Source organism: Centroberyx affinis, unplaced genomic scaffold (genome assembly GCF_046629955.1).
Source record: "Centroberyx affinis isolate AG114_WGS23_722 - 3 ecotype Tasmania unplaced genomic scaffold, CSIRO-AGI_Caff_v1 ptg002764l_1, whole genome shotgun sequence".
Lineage (NCBI taxonomy): Eukaryota > Metazoa > Chordata > Actinopteri > Beryciformes > Berycidae > Centroberyx > Centroberyx affinis.
The window spans coordinates 1120474-1147272 of record NW_027280925.1 but is presented as its reverse complement, the minus strand read 5'-3'; the positions used below and the strand labels follow the sequence as shown (position 1 = coordinate 1147272).

General features: G+C 43.3%; 4 protein-coding genes across 5 annotated transcripts; 1 reads left to right on the top strand and 3 right to left on the bottom strand.

Annotated features, from left to right (window-relative positions):
• The first annotated feature begins 1739 nt into the window (after positions 1-1739).
• Positions 1740-4818, top strand: LOC139657830 (N-acyl-aromatic-L-amino acid amidohydrolase (carboxylate-forming) B-like). Its single transcript, XM_071535764.1, has 6 exons — positions 1740-1975; positions 2134-2329; positions 2520-2613; positions 2747-2854; positions 3131-3243; positions 4478-4818. Exons 1-6 carry the CDS (start codon positions 1740-1742, stop codon positions 4721-4723), a joined length of 993 nt encoding a protein of 330 aa, XP_071391865.1. The 3' UTR covers positions 4724-4818.
• A 45-nt stretch (positions 4819-4863) lies between these two features.
• On the bottom strand, positions 4864-9056 carry LOC139657839 (claudin domain-containing protein 1-like). 2 transcript variants are annotated; one of them, XM_071535775.1, is made up of 4 exons: positions 8415-9056; positions 7697-7815; positions 7299-7436; positions 4864-6653 (listed from the first exon to the last, which is right to left on the bottom strand). In XM_071535775.1, exons 1-4 carry the CDS (start codon positions 8747-8749, stop codon positions 6433-6435), a joined length of 813 nt encoding a protein of 270 aa, XP_071391876.1. In that variant the 5' UTR covers positions 8750-9056; the 3' UTR covers positions 4864-6432. The 2 variants fall into 2 exon arrangements, with proteins under 2 accessions (XP_071391876.1, XP_071391877.1); XM_071535776.1 differs by having other exon boundaries at positions 7697-7804; positions 8458-9056.
• Positions 9057-12208: 3152 nt separating this feature from the next.
• Positions 12209-21767, bottom strand: LOC139657835 (ice-structuring glycoprotein-like). The gene is made up of 14 exons (XM_071535770.1): positions 21696-21767; positions 21137-21198; positions 20475-21039; positions 20212-20276; positions 19818-19999; positions 18015-19084; positions 17456-17517; positions 16884-17358; positions 16621-16685; positions 16227-16408; positions 15144-15493; positions 14246-14307; positions 14000-14148; positions 12209-13900 (listed from the first exon to the last, which is right to left on the bottom strand). Exons 1-14 carry the CDS (start codon positions 21708-21710, stop codon positions 13812-13814), a joined length of 3393 nt encoding a protein of 1130 aa, XP_071391871.1. The 5' UTR covers positions 21711-21767; the 3' UTR covers positions 12209-13811.
• A 4-nt stretch (positions 21768-21771) lies between these two features.
• LOC139657820 (keratin-associated protein 4-9) lies at positions 21772-25794 on the bottom strand. The gene is made up of 3 exons (XM_071535747.1): positions 25784-25794; positions 25064-25234; positions 21772-22801 (listed from the first exon to the last, which is right to left on the bottom strand). The coding sequence occupies exons 1-3, from the start codon at positions 25792-25794 to the stop codon at positions 21772-21774; spliced, it is 1212 nt and encodes a 403-aa protein (XP_071391848.1).
• Positions 25795-26799: the final 1005 nt, after the last annotated feature.

The window sequence follows — 26799 nt, the reverse complement described above, 5'->3', positions numbered from 1 at the left end:
GTTGGGAAGCTTAAATCCATGATCTCACTAAAAGAGCAGCATGTTCTCTTGCATTTTTCCCTGTTACAAGAGCTCTTTCTTCCTCTGTATGCACTACAGGCCCCTCTCCTGGCTGTGTCATGCCAGCATATTTATTTTTAGCCAATTTTCTGAAAGGCGCACTGGAACCTACCATCCTATACATGGGGCAGAGAGAAACGGGGACCATGGTCGGGGAGTTGGGGAGGGGCTTATGGATTGGCTGACCTGACAGCTGTCGGGACCAAAGGAAGCAACCGATGCACCACATCACACTCAGGACACACCCTGCCTGCCTACGCTACAGTATAGTACAGTACAGTGGACAGGAGGGTTGGAGAGACAGTGAGAGTTTGCATAACAGCATACGGGCCGCTACAGCCTGTACATTACTATTGAGAGAGAGAGAGGGAGGGATGAGAATGCTGAATCAGTGAAACTGCATGAAAGCCTGGGAGAGGGTGGAAGAGGGTAAACGGCAGGAAGAGAGGGAAGGGAAAGATAACAGCCGGGGTGGAGTGGGTAAGGTGTACGATGTCTTACCAAAATGACTTGTCATTCGTTTAATCTCTCTGAATGTGGAGCTTAAATTTGACTTTTTTACCTAAAGCTTAAATATTACCTCCTCATTTAAAAACCCAAGTCGATCAGTGAGACTTTATCAAAATACTGCTTTAGAATAAATTGCTAGAGTTCAAGTTTGAAGACGGAGCTTCCACTGCACTTTTCAGCAAACCAGAAAAGTGAGGTAAGGTTTTTAAACCAATATGTCTGCTTTGTGTTGCAGTGGTGCCGATGTTGTTTACATAGTGCAGTGACATCAAGCTGGAGTCACTGATTCCTTCCACTGGAGGAAGTGAGGGGGGGTGAGGAAGGAAGTGAGGGGAAAAAAAAAATACATATGTAGATTGACACTGACGCATATGAACAGGAATGACCAGACTGGGTTAATAGATACAGTGCTGCAGGTATGGAGAAAATGCAGCCTATTCAGTACGGTAGCTGTCCAACCTATTTAGTAATTTCTTGACACGCATGTTGAACGAAATTTGACTGCATGTTGATTCTGGGTCGATAGATTTGACAGTGGACAAGGTGCATAGAGATTGCAGCCTCCTGTTTACACTTGTCATACTGACATGCCTTTGATTGATAGTATCTGCTCAATAATGTTTAGAGGATGTTCAGAAAACAAGAATGCACATTGTACTATGATAACTAAGGCCTGGCAATCCAAAGGGCTGAAAACAGGGTTCCCACAGGCCATGAAAATCCTTGAACATTTGTGGATTTGAGAATAATGAAATGAAGCCTTAAAAGTTTTTGAAAATGAATAGATGGCCTCAAGAGTACTTGGTTTGTAATGAAAATATAGCACTCAAATTCATCAGTAAGCATCAGATCTCTGGACTTATGTCCTAGGATCAACACGGACAGATATATACTTTGATATAGTTTTAAAATGAATGATTGGTCTCTTGACCTGACAATATGATAATTCTTTGAATTCTAATTTTGACCAATGGCATGTGTTACTCCAGGACAATTTTGAGTCCTTGAAATTAACCAAACAAGGCCTTTAAAGTAATTGAAAAGTTCTTGAATTTGATGTCGAAGTGAATGGGAACCTTGTGTGAAAAGTATATAGACCAGTTGCAGTTGTATCCACCTTCAAATTTAGGCACGTGTTCCTACTGTATCCCTCGCCTGCCCCCAGTCAGATGGAGGTGGTGTGTTTGCCAAGGTTGTCCCGTGTTGCTGTGTGCGGCGGTACCCATGGAAACGAGCTGTCCGGGGTGTACTTGGTACGAGAGCTACTGAAGACGGAGAAGAAGGCCAAGGAGGAAGACGAGCTTGTCTCGGTGATGCTGGTGCTGTCGAACCCGCGGGCCGTCCAGCAGTGTCGCAGATACACCGAGACTGACCTGAACCGCTGCTTCACCCACGCCACCCTCAAGTAAGAAAGAATTGGAGAACTTAGTACGCCTTCATGTCTCGTAGTGGTGACGATGGCAATGACTGGTGGTGGTGACAGGGGAGTCATGGCAGTTCCAGTTATGGTATCTTCATGAGGATAATGATCAGATGTCATCAAATGTTCTCCTTGTCTCCCAGCGGCCCAGTATCAGACCGAACCCCGTATGAGATCATGAGGTCTCGAGAACTGAACTCTCTGCTGGGTCCCAAAGGTGGCCCCCAGGCGGTGGACCTTGTATGCGACCTCCACAACACCACCGCCAACATGGGCCTCTGCCTTATCGCTTACTCTGACTGCGACTGGATCTGCCTGCACATATTCAGATACTTACAGGCAAGCACAAACAATTCCTACATACAGGAGTAAAATCTAGCCAGTTTGAGAATTGAGTGCCGAATGTCTTATCTGGGTACGTGCAACGTTTTTGGAATGGATTACACTTGAACTCACATGGAACAAAGGATTGGATTTTGAGATTAGTCATGTCAGCAATCTAATCATAAGACTGACATGTTGTTTTCAGAGGCAGATTCCAGATATACCAGTGAGGTACATCCACTTTGATCTCCCCCCTAAAGAAGCATATTCCCTTGAGTCAGTAGGAAAACATGGCTTTGGTAAGTTCTGAAATGGCTTTTTGTGGGGTTTTTTTTTTACAACTTTTCAATGTTATGTCTCAGTGGGCTTATTAGAAGCATGTGAATACAACACCATCTGTGATATTCTTCATGTAAAATGCATTTTCTGCAGCAATAGAGATTGGCCCTCAGCCCCATGGCGTAGTGAGGTCAAACATCTACACAGCGATGAAAGCTGGTGTGCAGCACATGCTGGACTGGGTCCGTTCCTTCAACTCAGGTACCAGGATCACAGCTGCTGTTCCCTCCACTTCAGCTCAGTAAATGGGCAACCATTAAAATTCATTAACTCAAGAACTTAATGTAAAATCAAACTATTTTTAAACAATCTATAATAGAACAGAAGTACAATACAATTGATTGATAATGGATGACCCTTCAAGTATCTTTGCTTCTCACTGATGCTACAAAGCGTTGCCTTGCAGAGTTTGTGTATTTGAGCCCTGGTTTGTGTTGCTTTAAGCTTTCTTAAGTCTGTTCTGCTTTTACCTTTGAGGTACTATCTTTGAAGGAGGATCCGTGGAGGTGTACACCATGATTAAAAATGTTGACTACCCAAGAGACAGTGAGACTCACAACATCACAGCAGCCATTCATCCTCAACTCCAGGTACTGTATGAAATGTTTTGTTTTTTATCAGCTGTAATGTTGGATATTTCCAAGACGTTACCATTAGTCAGATTGAAAAGTTATTGTGCTAATATCATGTTTGAAGTATACAGGGGGTAGATAAATAATGGAAACACCAAACAATATATAAATACCTAATATGGATTAGGGCAGCTTCAATCCTCCGTGGAATGCTCTCACACAAGTCCTGAGCTGTGTGTAGTGGGATATTGGACCATTCTTCAATAAGGAAAGCCTCTAGCTCTAGCCCTTTGAGGAATTAAGAAGGTTGAAATGTACTTGGCGCTCTGCGCTCCAAAACCTCCCATAAAAAACCTTCATCCTGGTGTCCATGAAACCACTCTTGAATTCGTTCAGCAGTGTGTTTGGCGGCATAATCATCTGGGAATATGGGAACATCATAAGAGAACAGTGTTTGCACCCTAGGGTCCAGCTGGTCTTGTACAATGGCCTCATATTCTTTGGTCGTCATACAACCATGCAGAGCAATGATCAGACCTAATGTCTCCCACAACATGGCTGCCCATTCCATTATAGATCCACCAAGAAGTTTAACATTTGGCAACAGACATTGTGAGTTGAAGGCATCCTTTGGCTTTCTCCAAATGCAAGCAAGTTTGGATGTTGGATGTGGGATGAAGGGTGAAAAATGATTGATCAAACCATATTATGTTTTTCTATTTCTTAGAGGTCTGGGTTTTGTGCTCCTTGTACCAGTTTGAGTCTTTGTGTTTTGGCCTTGGATAAATACCAGCTTTGTGAACTTCACAACGTACAGTATTTGTTCAAACTGTACATTGATTTTGTTAAGACGTTGATTCTATTCTGTGGTAATTTGAGGTTGTAGTTTTGTGGTGTTTAAGTCGTGTTAAGTATCTGTTTATCCCCGTCAGTGAGCTGCGACTTTTCCTGTTTGCAGTTTGTCTGTTTGGCATCTGTTGTCATGATTTTCCACTGTTCCCCTTGCCACATTAAATAACATCACAGTTTTTGTGACCACTGCACCTACAACTATTTGGAACTCTGTTAGTTTCCTCATGTTACTTTGAAACCTCACATATAAAAGTGGTGATTGTTACACCTCTTTTGTTCAAATCTGACAGATACTGCTAATTGTCGTTCAGCCTAAAATTTAGGCTATTTTGTCCACCCCCGTGTGCATCATTTTTCAGCACATTTAGGTAAAACAATCTTGGGCTGCCTTTCCTCACAGGACCGAGACTTCTGCCTCCTCCACCCCAACGACCCCCTGTTCCAGACTTTCTCAGGAGATACGCTGAGGTATAAAGGGAATGAACCTCTCTATCCTTTCTTCATCAATGAATGTGCTTATTACGAGAAGGGCATCGCTCTCTCCCTGGCGAGGAGGAGGTGCGTGAACATTCCTCCGATCCGGGTGCAGACGGAGCTAGAGCATCGAGAGAACGAATGGGGATTCGTGTCAGAAGAGGAGGAGTGAAGCCGGACTTTTAAAGACATTCTTAACACCGACGCTATCACAGGAACTTCTGGATTCCTGACATGGACAGCAGATTTGCTAACCAGATGGGCAATACAGACTGATGTGACTATAAAATAAATTACAAAAAAAAACTTTTATTGAAATGATGACAGCAGTTGCTTGGAACACGCACATACGTATTTGCGCACACACACACACTTGTACACAATTTTTTAAGCGTACAATTACCTGTTCCAGACAAGCTCACTAACAGAGAATGTATAACACATTCACTGTGGATTCACAAAAGCACAGTCATACAGTAACATTTGCCATATATTTACGCTACGCTAGAGTCAGGGATAGAACCACTTCTTGTATTTAAAGGCAGGATATGTGGATAAGTACAATCTGTTTGAAAACTACACTTTTTAATTAGAGGCGTGTTGTCAGAAGTGCATCCTTTCATTGACACTCTTACCTACAACCAAGTTTTATGTGTGAGTGGTGTTTTTATATTTATGGAGACATGAAGACATCATCTGTTTTCACATACAATGGTTTTCAGTTTGATAATTGTTTTTTTTCTCCTCTACTCATTTGATTGTTCAGACATTTACATTGTCATAAAAAATAGAAATTCATTACCAACTGCAACATTCAGGATATGTTCAAAAATAATTTAAGTGCAAAGGAGGACAGTCGCTTATCTGAATATGGCCTTTAAAATACATTCATAATGCTTAATAGGATAAAACTTTCCCTTAAATCCTGACAGTCGTTGAATTAATTATTTTGTTTTGAGCTTCTCTCCAGAATGGCGATAACGAATAGGAATAAACCAATTGAAAAGCAAGGGGAAAAGATAGGTATATGGCAAATAAATAAATCAATAAATAAGGGTAAACACAACTGATCACAAAAGGATATGAAAACCAATTTACATTAGGATAAGAGGTCAAGGAAACAAAACATGAAATGGTGAAGAGCCACTACTATGATGGCTCAGCGTCTTCTTGAATATTTCTACAAAATCAGTCAAAACATTTAAAATAATATTCCTGAAAATATCAAATAAAACACTGCATTGGATCAACAAATTATAAACGTAACCACAGCCTGACTTTTTATGATAGTCAGAAATAAATACGTCACTTTTAGTAAAAAAAAAAAAAAAAAAAAAAAAGGGAGGAGCTGTAAACCCTTTGTAATAATACAGCAACATATATACAGCAATAGCTATCGGTTCATTTTTCACTGTGCGCTTAATTGATTGATTTCACCCTGTCATTCCCAACTATATTTTGAAGCAGTTAAACTAAAAGACAGCTACAGTGATTGTAACAGCAAACCTCTGTATAGACAAAGCTCTTATGGATGCTAACTAGGTAGCAACTCTCTGTAAATGTGTGCAGCCATATGCAAAAGTCATTAAGTAACCAATCATATACTGTGGCATATATATCTTTCTGGGTCACTAGCTGACCTTTTCCAAGCCAATCCCTAGCCTCCACAGAGATTGAAATCAAATCTTTTAATGCAGCAGATAGGGTCATTACTATAGTGTACATGCACTTTAATCCACCAGAGGGCAAACTGAGCAGATTAACCCTCATCTCTATCCTCTGAGATCAATTAGAAATGTGTCTTGTTGGTAGAGCTGGGTGTGATTTGAAACAGGACAGAGATCGAGAGCTGAAGGACACTAGACTGATCTGCGGTCGGGTCTAGGCCACCCGGTAGGCGGTCATGCGGTAGTAGTTCTGGCTGTGGCTGCGTGCTGCCCACACCAGCAGCGCGGCAGCCATCATGTGGAGCGGGGAGGAGATGAGAGCCAGGTAGAGGGACCAGCCCAGAGAGCCGTCCACCTTGTCAGGCAGCACCGACACCCGGTGGAGCAGGTCCGTCCCCGCCAGGTAGCAGCACACTGTGGCCAGGGTGCAGAGTCCTGCAAGGCACAGGACAGACTGCTTCATCTTCACTAGGATTTGTTAATGCACATGTTTTTAGCTGGATGTTTTGGTAGCAAACTATGTGCTTGACATTTTATATTCATACATTTGTTCTTACACTACCAGTCAAAAGTCAGTCAATTTTCCACATTTTAGAATAACAGTAAAGACATCAGAACCATGAAATAACACAAATGGAATTATGCAGTGAGCCAATGACCAAAAAAGTGTTAAACAAATCAAAACTATCTTATATTTTAGATTCTTCAAAGTAGCCACCCTTTGCCTTGATGGAAAGGCAAAGGCTTTGGAAAGAAATTCATACATAGGCATCAACTTCACTATTTATATTTGTCTAAGAAACTAATTTCAAGCATTTAAACATAAGCCTTTAGATCAAAATGTGTGTCCAAACTTTTCAGTGGTAGTGTACATCAAATACATACACATACATCCTAATATGTTGCAGTTATTACTGCAAGTAATTACTCTATGCATACTGGGTGAGTTTTCAAAAGTTAAGTGCATGTTGTTTACACAAGTTGTTAACCCCCAATTGTTTTATTTACTGCTTTGGTGGCTCATACGGTGGCATCTTCCTGTCGACAATAAGCAAGTCTGTCCAGTTTAACAGGTCTTACCAGCCAGCAGGTGCAGCACTCCGATGCCCAGGGTGGGGGTGAGGCTCCGGCAGAGGCAGGCACAGAACCCGATCAGGCCCGCCAGCACCACCAGACCCAGCGACACCAGTGGCAGCAGAAACTGGCACCTCCACAGGTCTATGCATTCATGCACACACAAGCACGAGGAAGGAAGTGTGAGTCACTGGGCATCACACACTCTTCATTGGCTCATCCTCTTGTGTGTGACAGAGGGAGGTGCCCAGGGGCGCCACAATTGGGGGCAATGTATTATGCAACATCACATATTGATCATAATTAATGCACTGCATAGTGAAGAGGTTGCACTGGCTGCTTTCCTACAGCATTATGCAACGGATATAATATAGAATAAATGATAAACTTGTCATTTAACTTACAGGTGCGCAGCATGTCTTCTCCGCTGTTGTGGTTCCCTGGTTCTTTGTACTTGGGAGTGAACTGCTGAGGCAGACTGAAGCTCCGGCACTCCATCACCATCTTGGCATCTGAAACAGAGGTTAATTACTGATAAAAAACAAGCAACAGGCTACCATGCACATTAGGTGTCTCCTACTCCAAATAGCACATTTCACATATACTTAAGAATATGTTACAACATTTACAAAATATATTTTGAGTGTCTAAAATTTATTTTGGATATACTTGCAGAATCATGTTGTTGACAGTGCATAGGAAGAAAATGTATTTCCAGTGTCCAAAATATATTTGGAATAAATGTGTTCTACATGTATGAACACTACAGCAGCTGATTTCACTGATCAGTTCCTCTTCTCTGGTTGATGATGTGCTAATCAGTGAAATCAGCTGATGTAGTCTTTGGTTGGAATGAAAACCTGCAGGCTCTCAGCATGGGTCCTGACTGCTCATCTGATGTGCATTTCTTAGATATGGCTTCCAAATATATTTCTGGCAATTTTCTCTTGATCTCTCTGCTCTCTGTTGTAATAATAAAACATGTTACATCATATTTAGCCTCAATTAGGCTAAGGTATGAAGGTAAGCTATTCAGTGCTTTATCAGAGGGACACCACAAATTGACGCCCATATAGTGAAGACTGTGTGAAATGTTTTTGTGGTGGTGGTGTTTTTTTTAATGGGGTAGGTGTGGTGTTGTCAGTTTTGGGAAGAGTAAACATACCTGACTCCTTGTACCAGTGGGTGTTGGCGGGAACCAGGACACACCGCCACCACAGGCCCATAGTCCCGTTGAGGCGGAACAGGGTGTCGCTGTATGTTTTCTCATCAAACTCCCCGTCCATGAACTCCTCGTGCAGGGAGCGCAGCTCGGACACGTTGGCCTCTCCGCGCACGGTGGGGCTGCTGTACTGGTACCAGTGCTGCGTCCCGACGGCCACCGACAGATACACCGTGGCCAGTATGCTGAGGACGCAGCCGATGACCAAAGCCGTGGCGTAGCGGTTGTCAACCATTGTTCACCGACTCAGAGACACGTAAAAAGGGATTAAGTTGACGCCAGCGGCCGAGTAGCTGCGCATCAATCTGGTCGCGGCGGCAATTCGCGATGGTTCTTGTACCCCCGGTATCATCCGAGTCACTCGAGCATCCTGCGAGGATATTGTGCAATAGCCAGCGACTTGCTTTTCAATGATTGATACTGACCGCCTTGCTCATCTCCAGCACTCCTCTCATATTCAGTGTCAGCAGCCCCGCAGCCCGGCTCGGGCACGCCATCTGTTCCCTTGTCCCACTTCCCCGGTCAGTCTGTCGCTGCTACAGATGGTGGGTGGTCCGGCTGCTGCGACAGATATTACAGTCTATGTAAATATACTGGTCCAGAGCAGAGAGAGAAACCGGATGACACTAACTAGGCCCTGTGTAGTGTTAGCAGCACCAACGTGCAAAACTGCATTAGTCTATTTTGGATGGCAGCGGTAACGGGGAGGCTCGCGAGGATAATTTATGAGTTGTAAACACACTAATCCATGCGTTTTCCTCTTCCGGCTGCATGGACGCAAGAACTCTGGGTATTATAGTTCCTATAGTATTTCCCTTCAGCACAACTGAGAACTGGCTTCTCTCAACCAATCATCAGTGATTTGTTTCAATCACTAGTAGTGTTTTTTTTTTTTTTTATCATTAGTGCTTTTTTGTTATTTCATCCACATTTTAAGGTAATAAAGTCTCTTGTTAGTGATACACAAGGCATATTTTGGGAGCAGGATAGATGGGCAAGGCTTCCAGGAACAAATGATAAAATCAGACAGTTAAAAAAATATATTGTTTCCTTCTTGGCAAGGTGTAAAGTAACATTGCTGAGGCTCCTTGGGCCCTGCTCAAAAAACATCTGAGTTTTCCGAAAAGTTGTCCTGTGTATCACTACCTTTTTACTTATTTGAACCTTCTTATAGGGAATTTTGGTGCTTTTTATGGTAATTCAGGCCCATATGAATGAAGATGACAGTAGACAATCAAATTATTGGATAATCTGTTGTACCAAACAACATGTACAAATCACTAACTGTGGCCGCTGCGATAGATTATGTTTGACTGGTGTTGAGTCCTGAGGCCTCATGCATGTCAATAGTATTGGATCAATACTGCAAACAACATGGTACAAGGAATGATTTTGCTGTATGTGCCATAATTATTTTCCACTATCTCTCTATATTGTCCCCTGCTGTGAAACCTAAGGGAGGACTATCGGTCTGCTTCAGTTCATTCATCTCAGACACGATGAATGGATTTGGATGAAACTTGGGAGAATGATGCATCTCACCACTTTGTTGTGGCAGTTTCAAAATGACACTGATGTTTGTGACTGAGACAAAAAAAAGTCTGTGAAATCCGAAGTGTGTTTTCAAAATTGGTTAGGATTTCAAGCGTCTTCTGGTGTGTCTCCAGCCTAAGTGACTGTAGGATTTTGTTAAGTCATTGTTGAACTGCTCATGTTGAATTGGCTGTGGTGCTGAGCTGAACCTGAGGTGGAAACCCCCACTGCTCTGCAGATGGCGGTGACTGAGGACCAGGGCATTACTATCAGTGAGATAGTGGCCCATAGTGAAGGATGCGTTATATACCTTTCTATCTCTAGAGGAATCACTGTTGTGGTGTGTTAAGATTGTAAACAATGGGTTGTATAATGTTGTTGTATAACAATTTTGCTATTTAATTTGCATGATTTTATGATTTCAGATTTCATGATAAACAGAAAGGTTTATTTTTATTAAATTTAGTTGATGTACTTCTGATTTACTAGCAAAGTGTTTTGGATTGTGTATATTTTGTGGATTGTTCGCACATTTGGTTGACTATCAGATGAAGTAAGCAATACAATAGCGATGCTGTTTTTGTTTTGTTTCTTTAATAGATAGGTACAGTCACTGTTCAAATATAGCTTTGTCTGGATAAATTTGCAAGAGTGTAAAATAAGGCTGTAACATAATTCTGCTCCAAACCCTCTGTCATCTTAATAAAAACGTGTTTCTGAAACATTAGAGGTGTTGTCTGTCATGACAGTCATATAGACAACACTTACAATTATTACATTTCTTGCCAGAATGCTCTTAGCTGACCAGCATGTGACTAGCATTAAGCTAATTTTCACTTGTTTGATTTTACTTTAATCTGTTTGATTTCCAAAAGCAGGTGATTTTTATCCTTTAGTGATCTTGTCACAGTCATTCATACTTTTATTTTCTTCTCTTTTGAATCCCGCAACCTTCCTTTTCCTGCCTCAATCAGACGTCCCTCCATGTCACTGCCTGTGCAAACCTCAGTCCGTCCATCTCATCTCCATGTCACAACTCTGAGAGCCTCATCTGTCATCATGTCTGCTATACATAGACCTTGCTCTATCATCACTCTTTTGTCTTTCTAGCTCTTCACAGTAACTTGACCTGACACACTGGGCGAGCACTGCGACACTGCTGCTAGCTAAAATGCCAAATCTCAATAATTTATCCAGCCATTTATTCTTTTTGGCTATGTATAGCCCAGTTTTAGACCAAGCAATAGATACATAATTACATTTTGAAACAATGCATAAACAGCTGTAAATATGCACCAGAGAAGTCCATATGTGCAAGATAATGTGTTTTTTTTGGCATATACCCCAGATGACATAGTCTAAACCCTATAGCCTCATTTTAGCCGAGGCATTTATAACCATTTAGAAAATTGATTTTTTGCATTAAAGCTAAAGTGATCATGCCACATCAGAAGTGATTTCACTGAAATAGTTCAGCCGGTCATCATGCCCACCACACACCAGACATGCATGATGATTACTGTTGAGTTGGGAAGTTTCGTTCTTTAAACTCTCTCAGGCCGTCTGACAGTATTTGATTCACCCACGCAAAAATGAGAATCTCTCTTTCTTAGGCTGTCATACATTCTGCTCCTTCCAGCTGAAGTCCACATATGTAACACATCACCTTCTTATCTAGTTAAAATAATAATAATGATACGGTGACATAAATACCTTGATCGCCTGAACAGATTTACATATTCCGCATGCATGTGTGGTACCAAGAACACCAGTGTGCTCGTTGTTCTTTTTTTTTAAGTTTGTGTGTTTTTTTTTCTGTAAAAGTATGCCGCCGTATAGTCTGTCTCACTGGTATTTATTTTCTTCATGGCTTAGTTTTGATTCACTAATGAGCTGGATCATTTCCGCATTTTCAAACATGTTTGTGCCAAGTTTGCACAACTGGACAAACCTGATTCACTGACACTAAGGTAACAGCAGTGGCTACCACGGGAAAAAAAAAGTCTATGACTTTCCATGACGAGGCAGGATTTGGTTGTCTGTATACATCATTAATACATATAATTTCAGGTTTTTTCATTCAAACTTCTGGCCTTGAATACGCCACAATCCAGTTTGCTTGTCCGACCCCCCCCCCCATCCCCCATACACACACACACACAGACCCTCCCCAAAGTTACAAAGTTAGACAGACTTTTTTAAAAGAAATTTATATTCTGCTCATCATGAAGATCTACTATTTCTTACATCAAGTATACAAAATTATAATGTAAGCTCACAGAATACAATTATGACTTATGACAGTATAAATATATGTATAAATAAGCAAATTGACTGGATAATCATACAGGACATTGTTCTGATATCATACATTTCTTAATTACGAACAGTATATCTGACTCACTGGGTTTTGCACATTTCTCCATCTATTGGTAAACATGGAGGAATTCATGTATGCACACACTTATCTTCAGAGGGAGTGGAGGTGTGACCCATCTAACTTTGTTAATGTGAACTAAATGATCTTTGATCAAAGCCCCAATCCATAATCGCAGTATTATGCTCCTGCAGCTACTACAAGGACTGAATGTATGTGAAACCTAAACATGAATTTCACATGCATTTTGAGACTATGTAAAGGTTCATGTTTATGTTAAACAGAGCTGTATGTTGAGTAATCGTGGGTTAGGCAAGCTGTAAAAGACCTATTTCTGTTCCAAGACAAACTCCCCAAGGATCTGTGTGACTGGATCTGACATTTCTTACAGATAACTAAATTCTGGATTGAGGCTTTAATTTAAACATTGGGTAATGTATATATTAACCATTTGATAGACAAATGTGGTCTAGAGTTACACAAAAAGTCACTGGACCATGATAACTATAAGATAAACTATAAACTATAAGGATACATTGTTGCTCAAGCATCCACACTGCAGCGATATCTGTGATCAGTTCCTCAGCAAACGAAGCGTCACTGCAGGAAGCGACTGAATGCTCCCCGTCCCCTTCTTTCTTACAACTTTAATTTGATTGGTTGAAAATGTTTTATCTTTGCCTCTGCATCCAAAATAATCACTCTGTTGTTTTGATGTCTTTATAGTTATAGTTGTAGTGGGAACACAGATATTGTATTTACTTAGAACGATTTAAATCTTTTTATAGTTGTGGTTATATTTATAGTTTTCATTCTAAATGTGAACTGGCCTTTAAAGTCAATAATTCTAAAGGTATTTAGTTCTAAATATTGCTATAGCACATGGTATTCAATGAGGCAAATTCTACATATATTGTACATAGTGCAATTATTTTGGATGGACTATCTGGATATCCCACAGTTCGAATGATTTAAATAATCATATTATTGTACTTTTATTTCTAGTATTGCCATATTATTTTCTTTTCATTGGACCAGGTGCTTAAAGCTGGCTGCATCCTGGATTGAGCTCATTCTGTCCTGCTGGTCCATCCCACAGTGCAACGTGTGTTCAGTGTTTTCCAACTGGCATTCCAAGGCGTATGCTGTCATTTGCACAGTTGGATAGTGACTGAAATCAAACCAGGAGGCCATCCTCTGAATGTGCCTTCTCCATTGTCCTTAATGTGTTGGGCCATTACAATTTAGAATTTAATATCTGGAAGTTATTCCCAAGCCTTCAATGCTTGAGACCCTCACAAATCTCGTATTTTTAATGACAACAAAGTCCTTTCTCATACCAGTGACGGTGGCCATTGTCCTTTGACATTTATGTCTCCGCTGACACTTATTGCTGGTTTGACAGTAGCCATGACAACGCCACCAAGAAGGATGCAGTGAGGAGACTGATCTTATGGCTTACTCCACTTGAAACCTCTGTAAATGAAGAGAGAAGAAAAAGAAACATATATTAAAAAAAGGGTGGTACTGTAAGTTTTTGCACTTTTTGATCAGGTAGTACTCAATATTGCTTACGCGTGCCATTCACAGAAACAGAGTTGGGGTCAATGTTGAAGGCTGTAATGTTTGAAGCTGCGTTGATCAAAACATTTCCAATCTGGGTAGCATTAGGAACAGCTGAGTTTGCGAAAGTAAGGTCTGCGTCAGTGACGATTGATCCATTTCTGCAAATGGAATTACAGAAAAAAATATTGTTTCAATCATCATGACTTTCTGGCCATTATTCGTTCATTCTAGCAAAGTTGAACATAAACAAATTACCTGAATGACACCACTATCAAGGAGTTGAAGGAGGAGAACGCTGTTCTGTAAAAAGGCTCAAGCTGCAGGAATAAAAGCAGGTTGTAAGCATATTTATGTTGGCTATATTCTTAATGTTTTTTTCTTAGTCTTTTTAATTATACTATTTCATTTTAACATTATTTAATTACACTATTTAATTTCCTTCTTTTCTAGTCCTTTATTGACTACCACAGTAAAATTACAGAAGGGGAAGTGCATCTTCATCCTTTTATATATAGTGATGGAGGGATGATTTTAATTTTTTTCTGGAATGAAATGCCATCCCATAAGAGATATGGGTATCCCACTGTATGATCCAGCATTATGAAGCAGAAAACAACCTATACCCCATTAAGATGTACTGAAAAGACCAAGTACAAGACTACCTAGCAAGAACGGTAAAAGTGGAATTAGGCTTGGAAAAAAATTGGCAATTCTGAAACCTGAATATATTGAAAATGTCTTGCTAATAGTTTTTGCCAGTGAAACAATATAGCCCAAAGTGAAAAGAGAGGGTGAATGCTATTGCAAATTAGATTGAAATTTGATTTGAAATTTTATACTGTCACATACATTTCTTGAATTTCCACTCCATTTAGATTGGTGTAGATTTAACACCAAAATCCCAAATAAATGTATTTTGACACTGACAAAAATGATTGTTGGAAGATGAGTACATCATGAATGAAATTAAAGGAAAGCTTATTGTAGAATATTAGGTAGTTATTAGATATCTTAAGACATTTGTGTACTAAAAAACATTATTAGGATGCAGTAATCTATATTTTCAATCCTTTGAGCAATGAATGACCTGATCTATCTGATATCAGAATACAATAGATGTTACCACACGCTTCATTTTAAGTGGGAGACTTACCTGTGTTCTTATCAGTGTGGCTCGATTTGTGAAAGCTGAAGATGATGAATCCAGCAGGTCACTTGTAAATGTCTCATCAGATGAGAAACTGACCCGCACCGAAGTGAGTACTACTGTAGCTGTAGTTGCAGCAGCTGTGGTGGCAGCGGCTGTGGTGGCAGCAGGTGTAGTGGCAGCGGCTGTGGTGGCAGCAGGTGTAGTTGCAGCAGCTGTAGTGGCAGCAGCTGTAGTTGCAGCAGGTGTAGTTGCAGCAGGTGTAGTTGCAGCAGGTGTAGTTGCAGCAGGTGTAGTTGCAGCGGCTGTGGTGGCAGCGGCTGTGGGGGCTGCAGTTGTTCCATTGTTTGAAAATTCTGTGAATTTTTTTTTTTCAAGAATAAATTAGTAATAGCTTGCCCTTACATTGTGAGTATATCAATAATGCATTGTACTCCCATGTCCAAGGCAAAAAGATGTCTGATGTCATATACACCTCAGTTCCACAGTGCTACACACTGCATCAAAACAATACTAAGGAAGAGAATTGGTTTTGCAAACTAGGAAGCATCTTATCTAATTCTGAGTTTACTAGTGTCAAGAATCTTGAAGTTAGTCACAAGCTAGTGACAAGACGTTCTACTAAATGGCTGTTCTTGAGAAATTCTGTTATTCATTAACTTTTCACTGTTATAGTGTTTGAGTGATGTTTTTGTAATTTCTTTATTGTTACATGGTTACTGTGTTTTTATGTGTGGTGTTGTTGTTTGTGATGGATTTTGTTGCAAACAAAATTGCCCTCTGGGATTATAATAAAGACTAAACTGAACTGAAGCAAGTTACTAGTTAGTGACAAGCATTTTCATTGAATGCAAGATATCTTACAGAATAGCTAATCCTGCCCCACACGCTGTTGAAATGGTGTGGTAAACTGTATAATACTGAACAGTGTGACAGATGTCTTTTTGTATCTGGTCCCTAAGCTACGTCCGTTTCACATTTACCAGCATAGTTTTGTTCCCAACTTTTCAATTCAGGCAATTATTTAAAATTCTGTTTCAAATAATGCGTGGAGTAAAATTTAGCTTCATGTGTTAACTGTTAACTTACCTGTTACTTGGAGGGAGTTGGTCTCAATAGTGAGGTTGAAGGTATTGTTGGGGTTATTCACAGCTTCTGTCACAGCCTCTATAATGGTAGCACTCTGTGGGATAGTTTCAACTGGAGCAGTCCTATTGAACTCAATCCCCACATCTGCTTCAGTATTAGATTGTCTTCTGACTCCAGCAGCGCTGCATCATAAATGCCAATATCATAAAGTCAAGAGTCAAATTATGAAAATAATAAATTATATTGATAACTTATTCAAATATGTAACTTATAGGTGACGTACAGATATAGATAACTTATTCATTATCCACATAGAAACATACGTTTACTTATGACAAGCATGTTAACTAATATCAGACAGAGGCTTTAAAAGAAGGTAGAATTTGAAGTTTACCTAAATGATACAACAAAGCAGCGGACATAGAGATCACCAAATCTTTCACTGAAGATTATATCATACTGTAAGAAGAAAAATGCAAAAATTAGACATATTGAGTGGATTTCAAATACAATATTCTCCAAATGAAATCAAATGGAATGGTACATTTCATGTGAAGTTGCATCTGCATTAGAATGATTTGTTTTTCAGTTGCAACCAACAGTGTAATGATTTGCTTATCAAAACAACACTCAACAAAACAATGAAATTATTCTTACCACACGAACAACTGTCACTGCAAGAGCTATGAATTCTTGGCTCATGGGGTCACTGAGTTGTGGTGTGAACGTAACTTCCAAGGTTGATCTGAGAACTGCAACTGGTGCAGCAGCTGTTGTAACTGCAGCTGTGGTAGTTGATGCAGGTGTAGTGGCAGCGGCGGTGGTGGCAGCGGCTGTGGTGGCAGCGGCGGTGGTGGCAGCGGCTGTGGTGGCAGCGGCTGTGGTGGCAGCGGCTGTGGTGGCAGCGGCTGTGGTGGCAGCGGCTGTGGTAGCAGCGGCGGTAGTTGCAGCAGGTGTAGTGGCCGCAGCTGTTGTTCCAACAAGCGTGCCATCCACAGAAACAGAGTTGGGGTCAATGTTGAGGGCTGCAATGGTTGGAGCTGAGTTGGTCAAAACATTTCCAATCTGGGTAGTATCAGGAACAGGTGAGTTCGTGAAAGTAAGGTCTGCGTCAGTGACGATTGATCCATTTCTGCAAATGGAATTACAGAAAAAAATATTGTTTCAATCATCATGACTTTCTGGCCATTATTCGTTCATTCTAGCAAAGTTGAACATAAACAAATTACCTGAATGACACCACTGTCAAGGATCTGAAGGAGGAGAACGCTGCTCTGTAAAGAGGCTCAAGCTGCAGGAATAAAAGCAGGTTGTAAGCATATTTATGTTGGCTATATTCTTAATGTTTTTAATGTTTCTTAATGATTTCATTTCCTTCTTTTCATAATTTTCTTTATTAGTCCTTTATTGACTACCACAGTAAAATTACAGAAGGGGAAGTGCACTGAGAGTGCATCTTTGTCCTGGTTTTTAATTTTTTCTTTGAAACCCCAGCAACTGGAATGAAATGCCATCCCATAAGAGATATGGGTATCCCACTGTATGATCCAGCATTATGAAACAGAAAACAACCTATACCCAATTAAGACGTACTGAAAAGACCAAGTATAAGACTACCTAGCAAGAACGGTAAAAGTGGAATTAGGCTTGGAAAAAAATTCACAATTCTGAAACCTGAATATATTGAAAATGTCTTGCTAATAGTTTTTGCCAGTGAATGACCTGATCTCTCTGATATCGGAATACAATAGATGTTACCACAGGCTTAATTTTAAGTGGGAGACTTACCTGTGTTCTTATCATGTTGGCTCGATTTGTGAAAGCTGGAGTTGATGAATCCAGCAGGTCATTTGTAAATGTCTCATCAGATGAGAAACTGAGCCGCGCCGAATTGAGTACTACTGTAGCTGTAGTTGCAGCGGCTGTGGTGGCAGCGGCTGTGGTGGCAGCAGCTGTGGTTGCAGCAGGCGTAGTTGCAGCAGCTGTAGTGGCAGCAGCTGTAGTTGCAGCAGGTGTAGTGGCAGCAGGCGTAGTTGCAGCAGCTGTAGTGGCAGCAGGTGTAGTGGCAGCAGGTGTAGTTGCAGCGGCTGTAGTTGCAGCAGGTGTAGTGGCAGCGGCTGTAGTAGCAGCGGCTGTAGTTGCAGCGGCTGTAGTTGCAGCAGGTGTAGTTGCAGCGGCTGTAGTAGCAGCGGCTGTAGTGGCAGCAGGTGTAGTTGCAGCGGCTGTAGTTGCAGCGGCTGTAGTGGCAGCGGCTGTAGTGGCAGCGGCTGTAGTTGCAGCAGGTGTAGTTGCAGCAGCTGTAGTGGCAGCAGGTGTAGTGGCAGCGGCTGTAGTAGCAGCGGCTGTAGTTGCAGCGGCTGTAGTTGCAGCAGGTGTAGTTGCAGCGGCTGTAGTGGCAGCAGGTGTAGTGGCAGCGGCTGTAGTGGCAGCGGCTGTAGTGGCAGCGGCTGTAGTTGCAGCAGGTGTAGTGGCAGCAGCTGTAGTGGCAGCAGGTGTAGTGGCAGCGGCTGTAGTGGCAGCGGCTGTAGTGGCAGCAGGTGTAGTTGCAGCGGCTGTAGTTGCAGCGGCTGTAGTGGCAGCGGCTGTAGTGGCAGCGGCTGTAGTTGCAGCAGGTGTAGTTGCAGCAGCTGTAGTGGCAGCAGGTGTAGTGGCAGCAGCTGTAGTTGCAGCAGGTGTAGTGGCAGCAGGTGTAGTGGCAGCAGGTGTAGTGGCAGCAGCTGTAGTGGCAGCAGGTGTAGTGGCAGCAGGTGTAGTTGCAGCAGGTGTAGTGGCAGCAGCTGTAGTGGCAGCAGGTGTAGTGGCAGCAGCTGTAGTGGCAGCAGTTGTGGGGGCTGCAGTTGTTCCATTGTTTGAAAATTCTGTGAAATTTTTTTTTTCAAGAATAAATTAGTAATAGCTTGCCCTTACACTGTGAGTATATCAATAATGCATTGTACTCCCATGTCCAAGGCAAAAAGATGTCTGATGTCATATACACCTCAGTTCCACAGTGCTACACACTGCATCAAAACAATACTAAGGAAGAGAATTGGTTTTGCAAACTAGGAAGCATCTTATCTAATTCTGAGTTTACTAGTGTCAAGAATCTTGAAGTTAGTCACAAGCTAGTGACAAGACATTCTACTAAATGGCTGTTCTTGAGAAATTCTGTTATTCATTAACTTTTCACTGTCATAGTGTTTGAGTGATGTTTTTGTAATTTCTTTATTGTTACATGGTTACTGTGTTTTTATGTGTGGTGTTGTTGTTTGTGATGGATTTTGTTGCAAACAAAATTGCCCTCTGGGATTATAATAAAGACTAAACTGAACTGAAGCAAGTTACTAGTTAGTGACAAGCATTTTCATTGAATGCAAGATATCTTACAGAATAGCTAATCCTGCCCCACACGCTGTTGAAATGGTGTGGTAAACTGTATAATACTGAACAGTGTGACAGATGTCTTTTTGTATCTGGTCCCTAAGCTACGTCCGTTTCACATTTACCAGCATAGTTTTGTTCCCAACTTTTCAATTCAGGCAATTATTTAAAATTCTGTTTCAAATAATGCGTGGAGTAAAATTTAGCCTCATGTGTTAACTGTTAACTTACCTGTTACTTGGAGGGAGTTGGCCTCAATAGTGAGGTTGAAGGTATTGTTGGGGTTATTCACAGCTTCTGTCACAGCCTCTACAATGGTAGCACTCTGTGGGATAGTTTCAACTGGAGCAGTCCTATTGAACTCAATCCCCACATCTGCTTCAGTATTAGATTGTCTTCTGACTCCAGTAGGGCTGCATCATAAATGCCAATATCATAAAGTCAAGAGTCAAATTATGAAAATAATAAATTATATTGATAACTTACTCAAATATGTAACTTATAGGTGACGTACAGATATAGATAACTTATTCATTATCCACATAGAAACATACGTTTACTTATGACAAGCATGTTAACTAATATCAGACAGAGGCTTTAAAAGAAGGTAGAATTTGAAGTTTACCTAAATGATACAACAAAGCAGCGGACATAGAGATCACCAAATCTTTCACTGAAGATTATATCATACTGTAAGAAGAAAAATGCAAAAATTAGACATATTGAGTGGATTTCAAATACAATATTCTCCAAATGAAATCAAATGGAATGGTACATTTCATGTGAAGTTGCATCTGCATTAGAATGATTTGTTTTTCAGTTGCAACCAACAGTGTAATGATTTGCTTATCAAAACAACACTCAACAAAACAATGAAATTATTCTTACCACACGAACAACTGTCACTGCAAGAGCTATGAATTCTTGGCTCATGGGGTCACTGAGTTGTGGTGTGAACGTAACTTCCAAGGTTGATCTGAGAACTGCAACTGGTGCAGCAGCTGTTGTAACTGCAGCTGTGGTAGTTGATGCAGGTGTAGTGGCAGCAGCTGTGGTGGCAGCGGCGGTGGTGGCAGCGGCTGTGGTGGCAGCGGCTGTAGTGGCAGCGGCTGTGGTGGCAGCGGCTGTGGTGGCAGCGGCTGTGGTGGCAGCGGCTGTGGTGGCAGCGGCTGTAGTGGCAGCGGCTGTGGTGGCAGCGGCGGTTGTGGCAGCGGCGGTGGTGGCAGTGGCTGTGGTGGCAGCGGCTGTGGTGGCAGCGGCGGTAGTTGCAGCAGGTGTAGTGGCCGCAGCTGTTGTTCCAACAAGCGTGCCATCCACAGAAACAGAGTTGGGGTCAATGTTGAGGGCTGCAATGGTTGGAGCTGAGTTGGTCAAAACATTTCCAATCTGGGTAGTATCAGGAACAGGTGAGTTCGTGAAAGTAAGGTCTGCGTCAGTGACGATTGATCCATTTCTGCAAATGGAATTACAGAAAAAAATATTGTTTCAATCATCATGACTTTCTGGCCATTATTCGTTCATTTCAGCAAAGTTGAACATAAACAAATTACCTGAATGACACCACTGTCAAGGATCTGAAGGAGGAGAACGCTGCTTTGTAAAGAGGCTCAAGCTGCAGGAATAAAAGCAGGTTGTAAGCATATTTATGTTGGCTATATTCTTAATGTTTTTAATGTTTCTTAATGATTTCATTTCCTTCTTTTCATAATTTTCTTTATTAGTCCTTTATTGACTACCACAGTAAAATTACAGAAGGGGAAGTGCACTGAGAGTGCATCTTTGTCCTGGTTTTTAATTTTTTCTTTGAAACCCCAGCAACTGGAATGAAATGCCATCCCATAAGAGATATGGGTATCCCACTGTATGATCCAGCATTGTTAAGCAGAAAACAACCTATACCCAATTAAGACGTACTGAAAAGACCAAGTATAAGACTACCTAGCAAGAACGGTAAAAGTGGAATTAGGCTTGGAAAAAAATTCACAATTCTGAAACCTGAATATATTGAAAATGTCTTGCTAATAGTTTTTGCCAGTGAATGACCTGATCTCTCTGATATCGGAATACAATAGATGTTACCACAGGCTTAATTTTAAGTGGGAGACTTACCTGTGTTCTTATCATGTTGGCTCGATTTGTGAAAGCTGGAGTTGATGAATCCAGCAGGTCATTTGTAAATGTCTCATCAGATGAGAAACTGAGCCGCGCCGAATTGAGTACTACTGTAGCTGTAGTTGCAGCGGCTGTGGTGGCAGCGGCTGTGGTGGCAGCAGCTGTGGTGGCAGCAGGCGTAGTTGCAGCAGCTGTAGTGGCAGCAGCTGTAGTGGCAGCAGGTGTAGTGGCAGCAGGCGTAGTTGCAGCAGCTGTAGTGGCAGCAGGCGTAGTGGCAGCAGGCGTAGTGGCAGCAGCTGTAGTGGCAGCAGCTGTAGTTGCAGCAGGTGTAGTGGCAGCAGGCGTAGTTGCAGCAGCTGTAGTGGCAGCAGGTGTAGTGGCAGCAGGTGTAGTTGCAGCGGCTGTAGTTGCAGCGGCTGTAGTTGCAGCAGGTGTAGTTGCAGCGGCTGTAGTGGCAGCAGGTGTAGTTGCAGCGGCTGTAGTGGCAGCGGCTGTAGTGGCAGCAGGTGTAGTGGCAGCGGCTGTAGTAGCAGCGGCTGTAGTTGCAGCGGCTGTAGTGGCAGCGGGTGTAGTTGCAGCGGCTGTAGTTGCAGCGGGTGTAGTTGCAGCGGCTGTAGTAGCAGCGGCTGTAGTTGCAGCAGGTGTAGTGGCAGCAGGTGTAGTTGCAGCGGCTGTAGTAGCAGCGGCTGTAGTTGCAGCGGCTGTAGTGGCAGCGGGTGTAGTTGCAGCGGCTGTAGTTGCAGCAGGTGTAGTTGCAGCGGCTGTAGTAGCAGCGGCTGTAGTTGCAGCAGGTGTAGTGGCAGCAGGTGTAGTTGCAGCGGCTGTAGTTGCAGCGGCTGTAGTTGCAGCAGGTGTAGTTGCAGCGGCTGTAGTTGCAGCAGGTGTAGTTGCAGCGGCTGTAGTTGCAGCGGCTGTAGTGGCAGCAGGTGTAGTGGCAGCGGCTGTAGTGGCAGCGGCTGTAGTTGCAGCAGGTGTAGTTGCAGCAGCTGTAGTGGCAGCAGGTGTAGTGGCAGCAGGTGTAGTGGCAGCAGCTGTAGTTGCAGCAGGTGTAGTTGCAGCAGGTGTAGTGGCAGCAGCTGTAGTGGCAGCTGTAGTGGCAGCAGCTGTGGTGGCAGCAGCTGTAGTGGCAGCTGTTGTGGCAGCAGCTGTGGTAGCAGCAGCTGTAGTGGCAGCTGTAGTGGCAGCAGCTGTGGTGGCAGCAGCTGTAGTGGCAGCTGTAGTGGCAGCAGCTGTAGTGGCAGCTGTAGTGGCAGCAGCTGTGGTGGCAGCAGCTGTAGTGGCAGCTGTAGTGGCAGCAGGTGTAGTGGCAGCTGTAGTGGCAGCTGTAGTGGCAGCAGCTGTAGTGGCAGCTGTAGTGGCAGCAGCTGTGGTGGCAGCAGCTGTAGTGGCAGCTGTAGTGGCAGCAGGTGTAGTGGCAGCAGCTGTGGTGGCAGCAGCTGTAGTGGCAGCAGGTGTAGTGGCAGCTGTAGTGGCAGCAGCTGTAGTGGCAGCAGCTGTAGTGGCAGCTGTAGTGGCAGCAGCTGTGGTGGCAGCAGCTGTAGTGGCAGGTGTAGTGGCAGCTGTAGTGGCAGCAGGTGTAGTGGCAGCTGTAGTGGCAGCAGCTGTGGTGGCAGCAGCTGTAGTGGCAGCTGTAGTGGCAGCAGGTGTAGTGGCAGGTGTAGTGGCAGCAGGTGTAGTGGCAGCTGTAGTGGCAGCAGCTGTAGTGGCAGCAGGTGTAGTGGCAGCTGTAGTGGCAGCAGCTGTAGTGGCAGCTGTAGTGGCAGCAGGCGTAGTGGCAGCTGTAGTGGCAGCTGTTGTGGCAGCAGGTGTAGTGGCAGCTGTAGTGGCAGCAGCTGTGGTGGCAGCAGCTGTAGTGGCAGCTGTAGTGGCAGCAGCTGTGGTGGCAGCAGGTGTAGTGGCCGCTGTAGTGGCAGCAGGTGCAGTGGCAGCTGTAGTGGCAGCTGTAGTGGCAGCAGGTGTAGTGGCAGCTGTAGTGGCAGCTGTAGTGGCAGCAGGTGTAGTGGCAGCAGGTGTAGTGGCAGCTGTAGTGGCAGCTGTAGTGGCAGCAGGTGTAGTGGCAGCTGTAGTGGCAGCAGGTGTAGTGGCAGCTGTAGTGGCAGCTGTAGTGGCAGCAGGTGTAGTGGCAGCTGTGGTGGCAGCAGCTGTAGTGGCAGCTGTAGTGGCAGCAGCTGTGGTGGCAGCAGGTGTAGTGGCCGCTGTAGTGGCAGCAGGTGCAGTGGCAGCTGTAGTGGCAGCTGTAGTGGCAGCAGGTGTAGTGGCAGCTGTAGTGGCAGCTGTAGTGGCAGCAGGTGTAGTGGCAGCAGGTGTAGTGGCAGCTGTAGTGGCAGCAGGTGTAGTGGCAGCTGTAGTGGCAGCTGTAGTGGCAGCAGCTGTAGTGGCAGCTGTAGTGGCAGCAGCTGTAGTGGCAGCTGTAGTGGCAGCAGGTGCAGTGGCAGCTGTAGTGGCAGCTGTAGTGGCAGCAGGTGTAGTGGCAGCTGTAGTGGCAGCAGCTGTGGTGGCAGCTGTAGTGGCAGCAGGTGTAGTGGCAGCAGGTGTAGTGGCAGCTGTAGTGGCAGCTGTAGTGGCAGCTGTAGTGGCAGCTGTAGTGGCAGCAGGTGTAGTGGCAGCTGTAGTGGCAGCTGTAGTGGCAGCAGGTGTAGTGGCAGCTGTAGTGGCAGCTGTAGTGGCAGCAGGTGTAGTGGCAGCTGTACTGGCAGCTGTAGTGGCAGCAGGTGTAGTGGCAGCTGTAGTGGCAGCAGCTGTGGTGGCAGCAGCTGTAGTGGCAGCTGTAGTGGCAGCAGGTGTGGTGGCAGCAGGTGTAGTGGCAGCTGTAGTGGCAGCAGCTGTGGTGGCAGCAGGTGTAGTGGCAGCTGTAGTGGCAGCAGGTGTGGTGGCAGCAGGTGTAGTGGCAGCTGTAGTGGCAGCAGCTGTGGTGGCAGCAGCTGTAGTGGCAGCTGTAGTGGCAGCAGCTGTGGTGGCAGCAGCTGTAGTGGCAGCTGTAGTGGCAGCAGGTGTGGTGGCAGCAGGTGTAGTGGCAGCTGTAGTGGCAGCTGTGGTGGCAGCAGCTGTAGTGGCAGCTGTAGTGGCAGCAGGTGTAGTGGCAGCTGTAGTGGCAGCTGTTGTGGCAGCAGCTGTGGTAGCAGCAGGTGTAGTGGCAGCTGTAGTGGCAGCAGGTGTAGTGGCAGCAGGTGTAGTGGCAGCTGTAGTGGCAGCTGTAGTGGCAGCAGCTGTAGTGGCAGCTGTAGTGGCAGCAGCTGTGGTGGCAGCAGCTGTAGTGGCAGCAGGTGTAGTGGCAGCTGTATTGGCAGCAGGTGTAGTGGCAGCTGTAGTGGCAGCAGCTGTGGTGGCAGCAGCTGTAGTGGCAGCTGTAGTGGCAGCTGTAGTGCCAGCAGCTGTAGTGGTAGCTATAGTGGCAGCAGCTGTAGTGGCAGCAGGTGTAGTGGCAGCTGTAGTGGCAGCAGGTGTGGTGGCAGCAGCTGTAGTGGCAGCTGGTGTAGTGGCCGCTGTAGTGGCAGCAGGTGTAGTTGCAGCTGTAGTGGCAGCTGTAGTGCCAGCAGCTGTAGTGGTAGCAGGTGTAGATTCAGCAGCTGTAGTGGCAGCAGCTGTTTGTATTTGTAAGGAATAGAAAGTGAATGAGATTAAAATAATAATGTTGCTTTATAGGACAATAGTCTTTCACTTCATGCCACATAGATCAACTTACCCACAAGAATTAGCAAAATGGATATGATTGGTCCAAAACCCATCCTGTCTTCTTTTGAATCTATAAAATTAAACACCACAGTGACCAACATGCAAAACCAGCATATAAATCAAAAGCCTCTACAACATGTTGGTAGAGTCGACATTTACTTTATAATGATAGTATGGAATTTATGGCACTCACAGCATTTTAACATAGTATAAGCTGTGGTATCATGCTCTCATATCCTATATTAAAATGCAAGTAAAAGTTGGCTGGATCATATTTCACTTACGAGTTAGAATATTAGTAACCCAAGAACTCTCCTTACAGTATCAAAAATGATAGCAAACACCTGGTTCATCAAAAATAGTTTGTTTTGATCAACAGAATTAGATTTTTTTTTTGTTTGAAATGGTCCTACGCATGCGCCATTTTCAATCGCCACATGAACCCTAACCCTAAACTTGGCATGTTAATAGTTTATTTTCTTTGAGCACCTATAATTCAAGGGTCAATTTCGACAGTCACCTGCTTTATGCCACTGTAAAACCTCCTAAACCCAGAATGAATACACATGAAGAGGTAGGGCTTGGTGGGAAAACCACCTTATCAGGGTACATGTGTCCCTTACTCATATTAATTCCTACGCAGAACCATATATTTTTGGATAGTATACTGTAGCATATGGGAATGAGGCTTTGACTTTTTCTTTTTCTTTATCTCTAGCTTTGCTTTGGTATAGAAATTTGACTTTCTCTTTGAAGTCCTGGTGGCCTGACAAAATGGTTAAAAGAAGCTGGATTTGTTTCATGTTTCATACAATATAAACATGTGCACATTGAGGTACTGTTTCCTGGTTTGTAGAAAATTTAAGAAACTATGGTCACCCTACAACAGAAGTCCAATAGAGTTCAATTTATAGCATCTCTGATGAATGGACAATACACAGTCATTAATTTAGGCTGCTTTGCTGCTTCAGTATCTCAGTGGCATAAAGTGATGCCATCTCATTTCAGGAGCTAAAGGCATAAAAAAGTTGTATCTATTCTAGATTTTTTTTTACTGGGTGGGACTGAAAATGGGACTCAGAGAAACTAGATACCAATAAAAAAGTACACCATATTACATGTTAAATTAGTACAGGTATGAAACTGCACTGCCTCTTTTTGCTTGCTTTTTCAGTTACCATTTAGCCCATAATGAGAGTCTCTGGTTGAAGAAGACTTACAGTTAATTATGTATTTGTCATCCAAACCTATATGTGAATAGCTATGTGAAAGCTAGTTATCTGTGATATGATATGAAAGTAACAAATACGTTATGTCAACTTACCTATGGGTTTAAAGTTGGACTGAAATAAAAGCAGAAAAATGGTTGTGAAAAGGCAATGCACAATTATGTTACAGGGTAAATATAATAATAATGAAATGACAATAA